The sequence below is a fragment of the Oncorhynchus gorbuscha genome, linkage group LG15, assembly GCF_021184085.1.
Source record: "Oncorhynchus gorbuscha isolate QuinsamMale2020 ecotype Even-year linkage group LG15, OgorEven_v1.0, whole genome shotgun sequence".
In the NCBI taxonomy this organism is placed as follows: domain Eukaryota; kingdom Metazoa; phylum Chordata; class Actinopteri; order Salmoniformes; family Salmonidae; genus Oncorhynchus; species Oncorhynchus gorbuscha.
The window spans coordinates 81,918,602-81,928,702 of record NC_060187.1 but is presented as its reverse complement, the minus strand read 5'-3'; the positions used below and the strand labels follow the sequence as shown (position 1 = coordinate 81,928,702).

At 47.8% G+C, this 10,101-nt stretch overlaps 2 protein-coding genes and 1 pseudogene across 4 annotated transcripts; all 3 read left to right on the top strand.

The window, feature by feature from the left end:
- Positions 1–655: 655 nt before the first annotated feature.
- Positions 656–3,725, top strand: LOC123998215 (ictacalcin-like). 2 transcript variants are annotated; one of them, XM_046303244.1, is made up of 4 exons: positions 733–803; positions 1,741–1,744; positions 2,756–2,898; positions 3,147–3,725. In XM_046303244.1, the coding sequence occupies exons 3-4, from the start codon at positions 2,761–2,763 to the stop codon at positions 3,285–3,287; spliced, it is 279 nt and encodes a 92-aa protein (XP_046159200.1). In that variant the 5' UTR covers positions 733–803; positions 1,741–1,744; positions 2,756–2,760; the 3' UTR covers positions 3,288–3,725. The 2 variants fall into 2 exon arrangements, with proteins under 2 accessions (XP_046159201.1, XP_046159200.1); XM_046303245.1 differs by lacking the exon at positions 1,741–1,744 and having other exon boundaries at positions 656–803.
- Positions 3,726–3,869: 144 nt separating this feature from the next.
- LOC123998214 (protein phosphatase 1 regulatory subunit 35-like) lies at positions 3,870–6,950 on the top strand. Of its 2 annotated transcripts, none has more exons than XM_046303243.1 (6): positions 3,870–4,650; positions 5,116–5,366; positions 5,553–5,673; positions 5,912–6,136; positions 6,345–6,478; positions 6,661–6,950. In XM_046303243.1, exons 2-6 carry the CDS (start codon positions 5,163–5,165, stop codon positions 6,754–6,756), a joined length of 780 nt encoding a protein of 259 aa, XP_046159199.1. In that variant the 5' UTR covers positions 3,870–4,650; positions 5,116–5,162; the 3' UTR covers positions 6,757–6,950. The 2 variants fall into 2 exon arrangements, with proteins under 2 accessions (XP_046159199.1, XP_046159198.1); XM_046303242.1 differs by having other exon boundaries at positions 3,872–4,650; positions 6,626–6,950.
- Positions 6,951–7,104: 154 nt separating this feature from the next.
- On the top strand, positions 7,105–9,173 carry LOC123998213 (annotated as a pseudogene).
- The last annotated feature ends 928 nt before the right edge of the window (positions 9,174–10,101 follow it).

Genomic DNA, 10,101 nt, shown 5'->3' with positions numbered 1-10,101 from the left:
GTCTGTATGTAGCCTCGCTACTTTAATAGCCTCGCTACTGTATATAGCCTGTCTTTTTACTGCTGTTTTTATTTCTTTACCTACCTATTGTTCACCTAATACCTTTTTTGCACTATTGGTTAGAGCCTGTAAGTAAGCATTTCACTGTAAGGTCTACACGTGTGATATTCGGCGCACGTGACAAATAAACTTTAATTTGATTTATTTATTCAATCAAAACCTCAAAAAAATAAATAAAAAGTTTGATTGTCTACTTCAGAATAGTAATGTTCACAATTTCCCTGAGGGGTGTATGGAGCCAGTCAGCCAATAAGGTAGCCCTACAGGTTAGTTTGGGCAGTTTGGAGAACGCTGCAGTTTTACCACATTCTTCTTCACTGAAAAGTTGTTAAATGAATAACTCCAGTCAGAATAAGAGGTATTTATGCTCATTCAAAGACATTAGACATATGCAGGGATTTCTCCTCTCTGTATGTTTTCTGTTGTTGTTTTTTATAAGGGAAGTCCAGGAAGAACCAGAGCAAAATGGTGGATTGGTTACAATGGTGATACATTCATGTGAAGTAATTATTAACTTTAGATAATATATATGACTATTATAATTAGTTCAGTAACTAGTTCACATGAAGAAGAGAACAGAACATTGCAGTTTCCATTTCCATCAGATAAAGAGGGACAAGGAGAGGAAAGGGGAGGGGAGAGTGGGGTGTGGTAATCAATGTTTAAAACCAACAGCCCATCCCTCTCTTCCTCACTTCCTCTCTCTCTCTTTCTCTGACTGTCCAACTCCTCGCACAACTTCGGTGAGTGAAAACTAAACCTAGTAAAACATGTACCTGAGTGCCTCGCTGATAAAAACCTTCAGTTTGTTTTAGCTGTGTTTATTTATGATGTGTTAGATGTGCCAAATTATACTTTCTCATCTGGTGGTTTACAACATTTATTTCTAATTGTGTGTAGTTTAATGTTGTATAGTGATTAATACATGACTGCAAAAGTATGAATGACTTCAGGGTGTGCTTTGCAACAGTTAGTAAGTGCCTGTCCACACTGTTTATGATCTTGAGCCAAGCTCTGCGGAGGGCGTAACTCTGTCTGCCTTTCCATTCAAACATGTGTGGTGCTACTCAGAGCACTACGCAGTTTAGATGAAAGAATCTCTCTTCTCTTCCTCCTCCTCCCCTCTCTCTCTTCCTCCCTCAATCCTTCCATAGTGCAGAACACTACCTCTTTCTATCCTCCACACCCCCTCTCTCTCTTTCGCTCTCTCTGTCCTTACCATAAACTCTCTCTCCCCTCGCTCTGACCATTCTGTGAGTAGAGTGTGTTTCTAGTTATCAGATGGGCAGTCAGAGGGGTGGTAAGAAGGTGTGTCTGGTTGGATGCCTGCTGGTCCTGGGGCAGCTGACAGTGACTCAGAGAGAGATCAGTGGAGTCCACCACAGTGACTGGGGTTGTTCCTTACAACTATAATGTTGTGCTTACCATGTTCGTACTGTGTGGTTGCTTCAACGTCCTTCTTTGACCGCACTTACTGCAAGTCACACTGGAGAGGGGGTCAGCTAAATGAGAGATTTACATTACAGACACTTCCTTAAACTCAGAAGCTTCACACCACCTTGACTACGAGGCAGAGAAAGAGAGAAGAGAGAGGGCAACCTCCCTACATAGTGGCGAGATATGTGAAGGGACAGAGTGAAGATACACACCTTAAGCAAACAAGATAGATAGAGGGTGGAGACAGGTGAGGGGTGGGGGAGGTGCTGGGATTTCTATGTTATCGTTTGCCTGAAATTACCAACGCACCTTTTAGCCGATCCACCAATTTCCTACAATCTGTCTTTTTGTCTATGTGTCTGTCCCTCTCTCTCTATATATATATATATACTTCTCTCTTTCTCTCCTTAAAATCCCCCAGAGTTAATGAGACAGACATGCAAGGGCGTTGGCTAGAGCCATGTCTGTTTGTGTTTAAACAACTCAGCCCCCTCTTCTCTTCCTTTCTCCCCTCCATATCCGCATCTCTCTCTCTTCCTTCTCTCGCCGCCTCTCTCCCTATGACTCCATCTCTTACCTCTCTCCCTATGACTCCATCTCTTACCTCTCTCCCTATGACTCCATCTCTTACCTCTCTCCCTATGACTCCATCTCTTACCTCTCTCCCTATGACTCCATCTCTTACCTCTCTCCCTATGACTCCATCTCTTACCTCTCTCCCTATGACTCCATCTCTTACCTCTCTCCCTATGACTCCATCTCTTACCTCTCTCCCTATGACTCCATCTCTTACCTCTCTCCCTCTCTAATTGCCTCTGTTGCGTTGCTCTCCATCTCTCCTCCCCCTCTCTTTCTCTTCCTTTGTGGTAGAGATGTAGAACCTGTTTGCAGTGGGGTGTGTGGGGTGTGGTGTGGGGTGTGGTGTGTGTGTAGTTAAGTCTTTGCTGCGTGTGCAACAACTGTTAATATTCTTTAAACCCTCTATTCAACCTGAACCTTATGTTTAAACATGATTACACCAGTGCCAACACGACTTTATTTCCCAGACTTATGGAACGCATGGAATGGTAACCCGGATGTAAGATAAAAATGGATTTGAATTGATAATACTGGAAATTAATCACCTAAATTTGTACCTCCATTCTCTCTCTCTGTGTGTGTGTGTGTGTGTGTGTGTGTGTGTGTGTGTGTGTGTGTGTGTGTGTGTGTGTGTGTGTGTGTGTGTGTGTGTGTGTGTGTGTGTGTGTGTGTGTTGTAGTCACCATGTCACAGGTCCAGCAGGGTATGGCATTGCTCATCTCAGCCTTCCACAAGTACTCTGGCAAGGAGGGCGACAAGACGACCCTGAGCAAGGGAGAACTCAAAGATCTGCTCAACGCTGAGCTTGGAGAGATCATGGGGGTGAGTGGATCCTAGGAACAGTTCAGTTCAATCATGCTTTATTAGCAGCACGACCAAATACAATAATGCTAAAGACAGTATTGAAATATTGAATTGCTTGGAACATCACAAACACATGACCCGCCTCATCCAATAGAATAACTTAATCTCTCACACCTTTATAAACACATAACAAATGTATGGATTCTAGTTTGAACTGCTAAAATCAAAGTCTCACCTATTACCTCTCTCTCTGATCATTATAACAGAAAAACACTGACCAGGCAAAGGTTGACAAGATCTTCAAAGATCTGGACGCTAACTCAGATGGCAGTGTGGACTTCCAGGAGTACGTCACACTGGTGGCCTGCCTGACCATGATGTGCAATGAGTTCTTCACCAAGAAGTGAAACGGCTCCCCCTGCCCACTCTCCACAGAACAGCAGCTATTGCTCCATGAGTGAATTCATGATAAGATTAGCAAAATCCTCAATGCAGGTTCAGAGGGTCAGAGATGCAGGTTTACACACATACACAGAAAAGGGTTGGGTTGATTATACACACCACACAGGTGAAGGACACAGACACTACAATCTCATGAGATGAAGCTCTTTTTACTTAACTAGGCAAGTCAGTTAAGAACAAATTCTTATTTTCAATGACAGGGTAGGAAGAGTGGGTTATCTGCCTGTTCAGGGTCAGAATGACAGATTTGTACCTTGTCAGCTCAGGGATTTGAACTAGCAACCTTTCGGTTACTAGTCCAACGCTCTAACCACTAGGCTACCTTGCCACCTTTGGTTTGTTTAAAGTGAAAAACGAAATAAACTATTTTAATATGTTTGGAAGAAAGCTGACTTATTATTTGTGCAGGTGTGATTGTGTTTGTGCATGTGTGATTGTGTTTGTGCATGTGTGATCGTGTTTGTGCATGTGTGATTGTGTTTGTGCATGTGTGATTGTGTTTGTGCATGTGTGATTGTGTTTGTGCATGTGTGATTGTGTTTGTGCATGTGTGATTGTGTTTGTGCATGTGTGATTGTGTTTGTGCATGTGTGATTGGCTGTGTATGTGTGATTGTGTTTGTGCATGTGTGATTGGCTGTGTATGTCCTAAATAGGATACAGCAAGCAACATGAATCAAACATGAACCTTTGTTTTCAGACACCTGGTGAAATAATAAAATTGTTGATTATGTCAATGTAACCCAAAACATTAAATAAATGAGGGGTTTACGGCATACCCTATATTTGATTACTTAATTACGTCACAATATTGTTATCTACTCCAGAGGCAGTAAGAATACAGGAAGTCAACTGTTACTGTGAAGGTTAAATAGAGCCACATATAGAACCATCTCCAAGATGAAGCCTCCTACCCAGCAACATGAAACAACAAAGATAATATCGAAAGAATGATACTGTATCGCAGGTCTCCATAGAGAACATATTGGACAATACTGAAGATGAAAATTGAGATGAGCCGTAGTCCAGCAATCGCCTAGTTTTAGATTAAATCTGCCGTAGAGTCACCATTTACACAAGCACACGCAACGTAACATGCAAGCCAAGGGGGCCCATTGTATAATTTCTTACGAACGAAGAAACCGGAAGTGTGATTGTTTTGTTCTGAAGAAGGTGTTATGGCGGCGCCAGTGGAGGGAATTTCAAAATTGAGCAGATCCTGCTAAATAGAGTTAATCTAACCTCATGTATTAACAGTGAAAACTACAAGAAACGCGTGAGCTGTCATTCGGGGCGCTTCCTCATAACAGTAAGCGGAGAATAAACGACATGATTGAATTTGCATAGCTTTAGTTAACGTTAGCTAGCTAATTAGCCAAACAACCCCTATAACGTTAGCTGGCTAGTAGTACAACAAGTATAGTTAGCTGGCTAACTGACTGGTGAACTTTCTAGCATGTCTGCTGTCGTCGTTAGCTAGCTAGCTGGCTGTGTGCTGAAAGCTCCCACTGAATGGAATCTAGCCAGAGATCTAACGTTAGATAACGTCACATCGTCATATCTGGTTGGAAGTGTAAAGTGAACGTTATTCAACCTACACTACAGATGCAACAATGTTAAGAGACTGGGTTCGGCATAGGACTCAAAATATGTTCAGTTTGCTCCATCAGAAAGGTTAGGTTAGGGGGTGTTAGGCAAAGTGTAACTGCCATTCAGAACCATACAACATATTCTGGGCATTGACTACCTTTGCCTTGTATCTTACCTACATCAGTAACAGAGCCTTCACCCAAAGATAAAGACCCAGACTGGTGACCTAAGATGACCAGAGTAGGTCCCCTGCAGCAGCATCCTCTAGCAGGGTGCAGTGACCCAGACATCTGGCTGGTCCCCCTGCCTGCCCCGGTGCCCCTGGTCCCCGCTAGCCTCCTGCGGTGCCCGGAACTGGACCTGTCTCTCCCCCTCAGCCCAGACCCGCCACGACCCAACCCGGCTAGCCTGCTGAGAGGACGCAGCCACCGGCAGGTCAGTCTGACACACACACACACACACACACACACACACACACACACACACACACACACTGACGGACAATCACAAATGGTGCTTTTCTCAGTTGTCAAGACAGCCGTAGAAATGATGAGAGATCTGTGTGTGATGGTCTGTGTTTTTGGAGAGACATCACTGAAGTGTGTGCCCCTGACTCTACAGGTGCGATTTGTCTCCGAGGTGCCTGTGGTTGACACGGTGATAGCAGAGCCTAGCAAAGACCCTCCACCTTGGCAATGCCCTGGACACTCCAGCAGTTACTCAAAGGGGAAAAGACTCCATGGTAACTAACCCTCCTGGTCTAGAGTCTGATGTACACATGTTCCCCTGCACAGGAGTTGCATGCATCAACCAATGGTTGTGTGCCACGTCATGGACTGTGCCGTCGCACCAGATTGCTATAACGTGATGTGGTTAGGTTGATACGTAAAGTACCTATCCAGGTGTTATAAGATCTGGCATGAGTCAGCAATGTCTGAGCAGAGGACTGGTCAATATCTCTTCCTGTATTCCTCACATAGGTGGAGATCTGTGTTGGAGGGCAAGGTCAGCAACCAATGAGGAGGCTCCCTGTGAGGAGAGGGGTGGCAGCCTCCCTGAAGGGGCGGAGTTAAATACTACTCTGGCTCTGAGGGCTGAGCTAGATAACGTGGCAGGGGCAGAGTTTAACTCCCAGAAGGCCGTGCAGGAGCAACTACAGAAGTCAGACAGAACCAAGAACAGCATCAGCGCCCGGGCTACAGAGGGTAGCACAAAGAAACACACACATGCCGACATTAACACACACACACAGAACACACACATGCAGATATAAACACACACAGAAACACACACATGCAGATATAAACACACACAGAACACACACATGCAGATATAAACACACACAGAAACACACACATGCAGACATAAACACACCACACACTAACTGAGTGTATGTCCTGTCTTTGTCTATAGGGGTGAACGTCCCTCCATCCCAGCACCTCTACAGGGCATTGGTCAATGTGAATGTGGAGGAGGAGGAGCTTATCAGCCAGGCTCTACGTGACAGGCTTCAGCTAGTCTCGCCCACATGCAGCCATGGCAACAAGGCAAGTCCCTCTCACTGACCCCATCTGATTACATTTACGTGTGTGTGTGTGTAAGTAATATGTAAATAAAAGTGTGTGTAGAGCGAAATCACTCATGACCTGCAACTGGTCCATAACTGTATTTGTAATCCGTGTGTGTGTGAGCAGAAAGAGGACAGTCCTGACCTGCAGGTTTTCTTCAGGGGGGATCTGCTGAGAGAGAAGCCCCTCCTACCAGGGGAGGAGATTACCATACCACGCCCCCAGCCCATCCCACGCCCCGCAGACACAACCTTTGACCTCTACCACAGACACACATGCTGGGAGGCTGGAACCTGACACGCACACACTTACTCTGAACCTCTAGACTGAAAGGCCCTGTCCCAAAACTTAAGAAGAGCATTATCCCTTCTTTCCCTCCCTACCTCCGTCATTCTCAGATATAAATATTATATTTTAAACTAATTTAAGATATTAAAGGAATGAACCTGTATCATGTTGATGAGCGATCTTTACTGCTTGCATGTGTGCTTGAGCCTTCGTTTAGTTTGTGCTTGCTTGCATGCATGTACGAGTTGTGGGTGTTGGAGAGCAAGGGAGGAGGTAGAGGTGGTAGAGGGATGAAGAGGTGAAGAGGTGAGGGAGAGATTGTCCAGGGATCGAAGACGGCTGCAAGGTGAGTACACAGCTTCAATTCACACTGCTGGGTGTGTACTATTTGTAACGTGTGTATAGAGGGCAATAGTAATGGTGTCTCTTGTAGACACTAACGGAAGCTAACTCTGCCATGGCTTGTTGGCCAAAGCCAATGGGGACATGTATGGGTTTGAGGATAAATGCCGAAGCATTTATGTAATCAAAACAAGCACAAAGGCATTATCAAATCAAAGTTTGCTTGTCTCCTAGATATGTTGTGTTTTACATCTCCTAGATGTGTTGTGTTTTACATCTCCTAGATGTGTTGTGTTTTACATCTCCTAGATGTGTTGTGTTTTACATCTCCTAGATGTGTTGTGTTTTACATCTCCTAGATGTGTGGTTCAGGACCATCTCCAGTTAGAATCCATCAGCCTACGTCACCCTGTGCTGTAACCTGGGTGATATAGACCATCCACACTTTCTCTCTCTCTCTCACACACAGGCACGCTTGTACCATCTCAGCTCACCTCTCTCTCTCACGCACACACCCCAGTCTCTGAGACCCGGGCATCTCTCTCTGACCATGGACGTGTCAGTGCTGGGCAGTGGGAGCAGCTGTTCAGAGGATTGTGTGCTAGGGTCTGGCTGTCTGGAGGACTGTGGGAACCAGAGTGACCAGACTGACTGGGAATGGGAGGACTTCAGTGGGGCTGAGCTGGTGTGTGACAGCCGTGTGTGTGCTGCTGCTGGCCCTGGGCATCGTAGGAAATATGTTAACCATCCTGGTAGTTTGGCTCCGGCCACACCTGAGAAGCACCACCTACTTCTACCTGAGTAGTATGGCCGTCTCCGACCTCCTCATACTGCTTCTGATGCCTTTAGATCTGTACTACAAGGTAAGGGGGGGGGGGGGGTCTCTCTAGCTATGGAGGTTCTGGCCCTGGGGTTTAGCTAGCTGATACTGCGTGTGTGTGTGTGTGATTTGTGTTTCTCTCTCTCTAGCTGTGGAGGTTCTGGCCCTGGGGGTTAGACGATATAGTGTCTGAGCTGGGTTGTGTGTGTGTAACCTATCTGTGTGTCCGTCCCTCTAGCTGTGGAGGTTCCGGCCCTGGGATCTGGGTGATGCAGTGTGTAAACTGAGTGTGTTCATCAGTGAGAGTTGTACCTACTCCTCCATCCTCCACATCACCGCCCTTTCTCTGGAGCGCTACCTCGCTGTCTGTCGACCACTCACAGCCAAGACCCTGGTCACACGGACCCGCGTCCGCACTCTCATTGGCTGCCTGTGGGTTGTGGCCGTGATTAGCGCCGGGCCGGTGTTTGCTATAGTAGGGGTAGAGGAGTTGGGGGGAGGTGAGGGGGAGAGCGAGTGTCGCTGTACGGACTACGCCGTCTCCTCAGGCCTGCTGGGGGCCATGATGTGGCTCTCCAACCTCTACTTCCTGGTGCCGCTGGGCATTCTGGGAGTTGTGTATGGCCTGATCGGCAGGAAGCTTTGGCTCCGCCCACAACGCAGCAGCCGAGACCGTGCCCAGCGACACACCATCAAGATGCTCGGTGAGGCTGTGAGAGAGTCTCTGTATTTTAAAGTTACTTTGATTTACTGGTTTGGGCCTCAGCAATACTACAGCTCGGCAGCTATTGTGAACCAACTATATCACACATACAGTAATAATGAGTTCTAATGTCAACTCTTTCTGTCGCTCCATCCCATATTCTCCTCTCTCTCTAGGGATGATCGTGCTGGCGTTTGTTCTGTGTTGGCTGCCGTTCCACGTTGGTCGGACGTTGTTCTCTGTGACTCTGGGCTCCAGCGCTGATATGTACTACATCTCTCAGTACTTTAACCTGGTCTCCTTTGTGTTGTTCTACCTCAGTGCTGCTGTCAACCCTATCCTCTACAACACCATGTCAGCACGCTACCGCCACGCTGTCCGCAGCCTGCTGCGCTCACACACACCCCACCCCCCACCCACACCACAACACTCTACCACCACCCTGTAACTCACACACACCCCACCCCACCACCCCCCACTCACCCCACAACACTCTACCACCACCCTGTAACTCACACACACGCCACAATACTCTACCACCACCCTGTAATTCACACACACCCCACCCCCACCACCCCCACTCACCCCACAACACTCTACCACCACCCCCCACCCACGCCACAACACTCTACCACCACCCCCACCCACACCACAACACTCTACCACCACCCCCACCCACACCACAACACTCTACCACCACCCCCCACCCACACCACAACACTCTACCACCACCCCTCACCCACGCCACAACACTCTACCACCACCCTGTAACTCACACACGCCACAACACTCTACCACCACCCTGTAACTCACACACACCCCACCACCCCCACTCACCCCACAACACTCTACCACCACCCTGTAACTCACACACACCCCACCACCCCCACCCACGCCACAACACTCTACCACCACCCTGTAACTCACACACACCCCGCTCCCACCACCCCCACTCACCCCACAACACTCTACCACCACCCTGTAACTCACACACACCCCACCCCCACCACCCCCAACACTCTACCACCACCCTGTAACTCACACACACCCCACCCCCACCACCCCCCAACACTCTACCACCACCCTGTAACTCACACACACCCCACCCCCACCACCACCCACTCACCTCACAACACTCTACCACCACCCTGTAACTCACACACACCCCACCCCCACCACCACCCACTCACCTCACAACACTCTACCACCAGCCTGTAACTCACACACACCCCACCACCACCTACTCACCTCACAACACTCTACCACCACCCTGTAACTCACACACACCCCACCCCCATCACCACCCACTCACCTCACAACACTCTACCACCACCCTGTAACTCACACACACCCCACCCCCACCACCCACCTCCCACCCACGCCACAACACTCTACCACCACCCTGTAACTCACACACACCCCGCTCCCACCACCCCCCACTCACCTCAC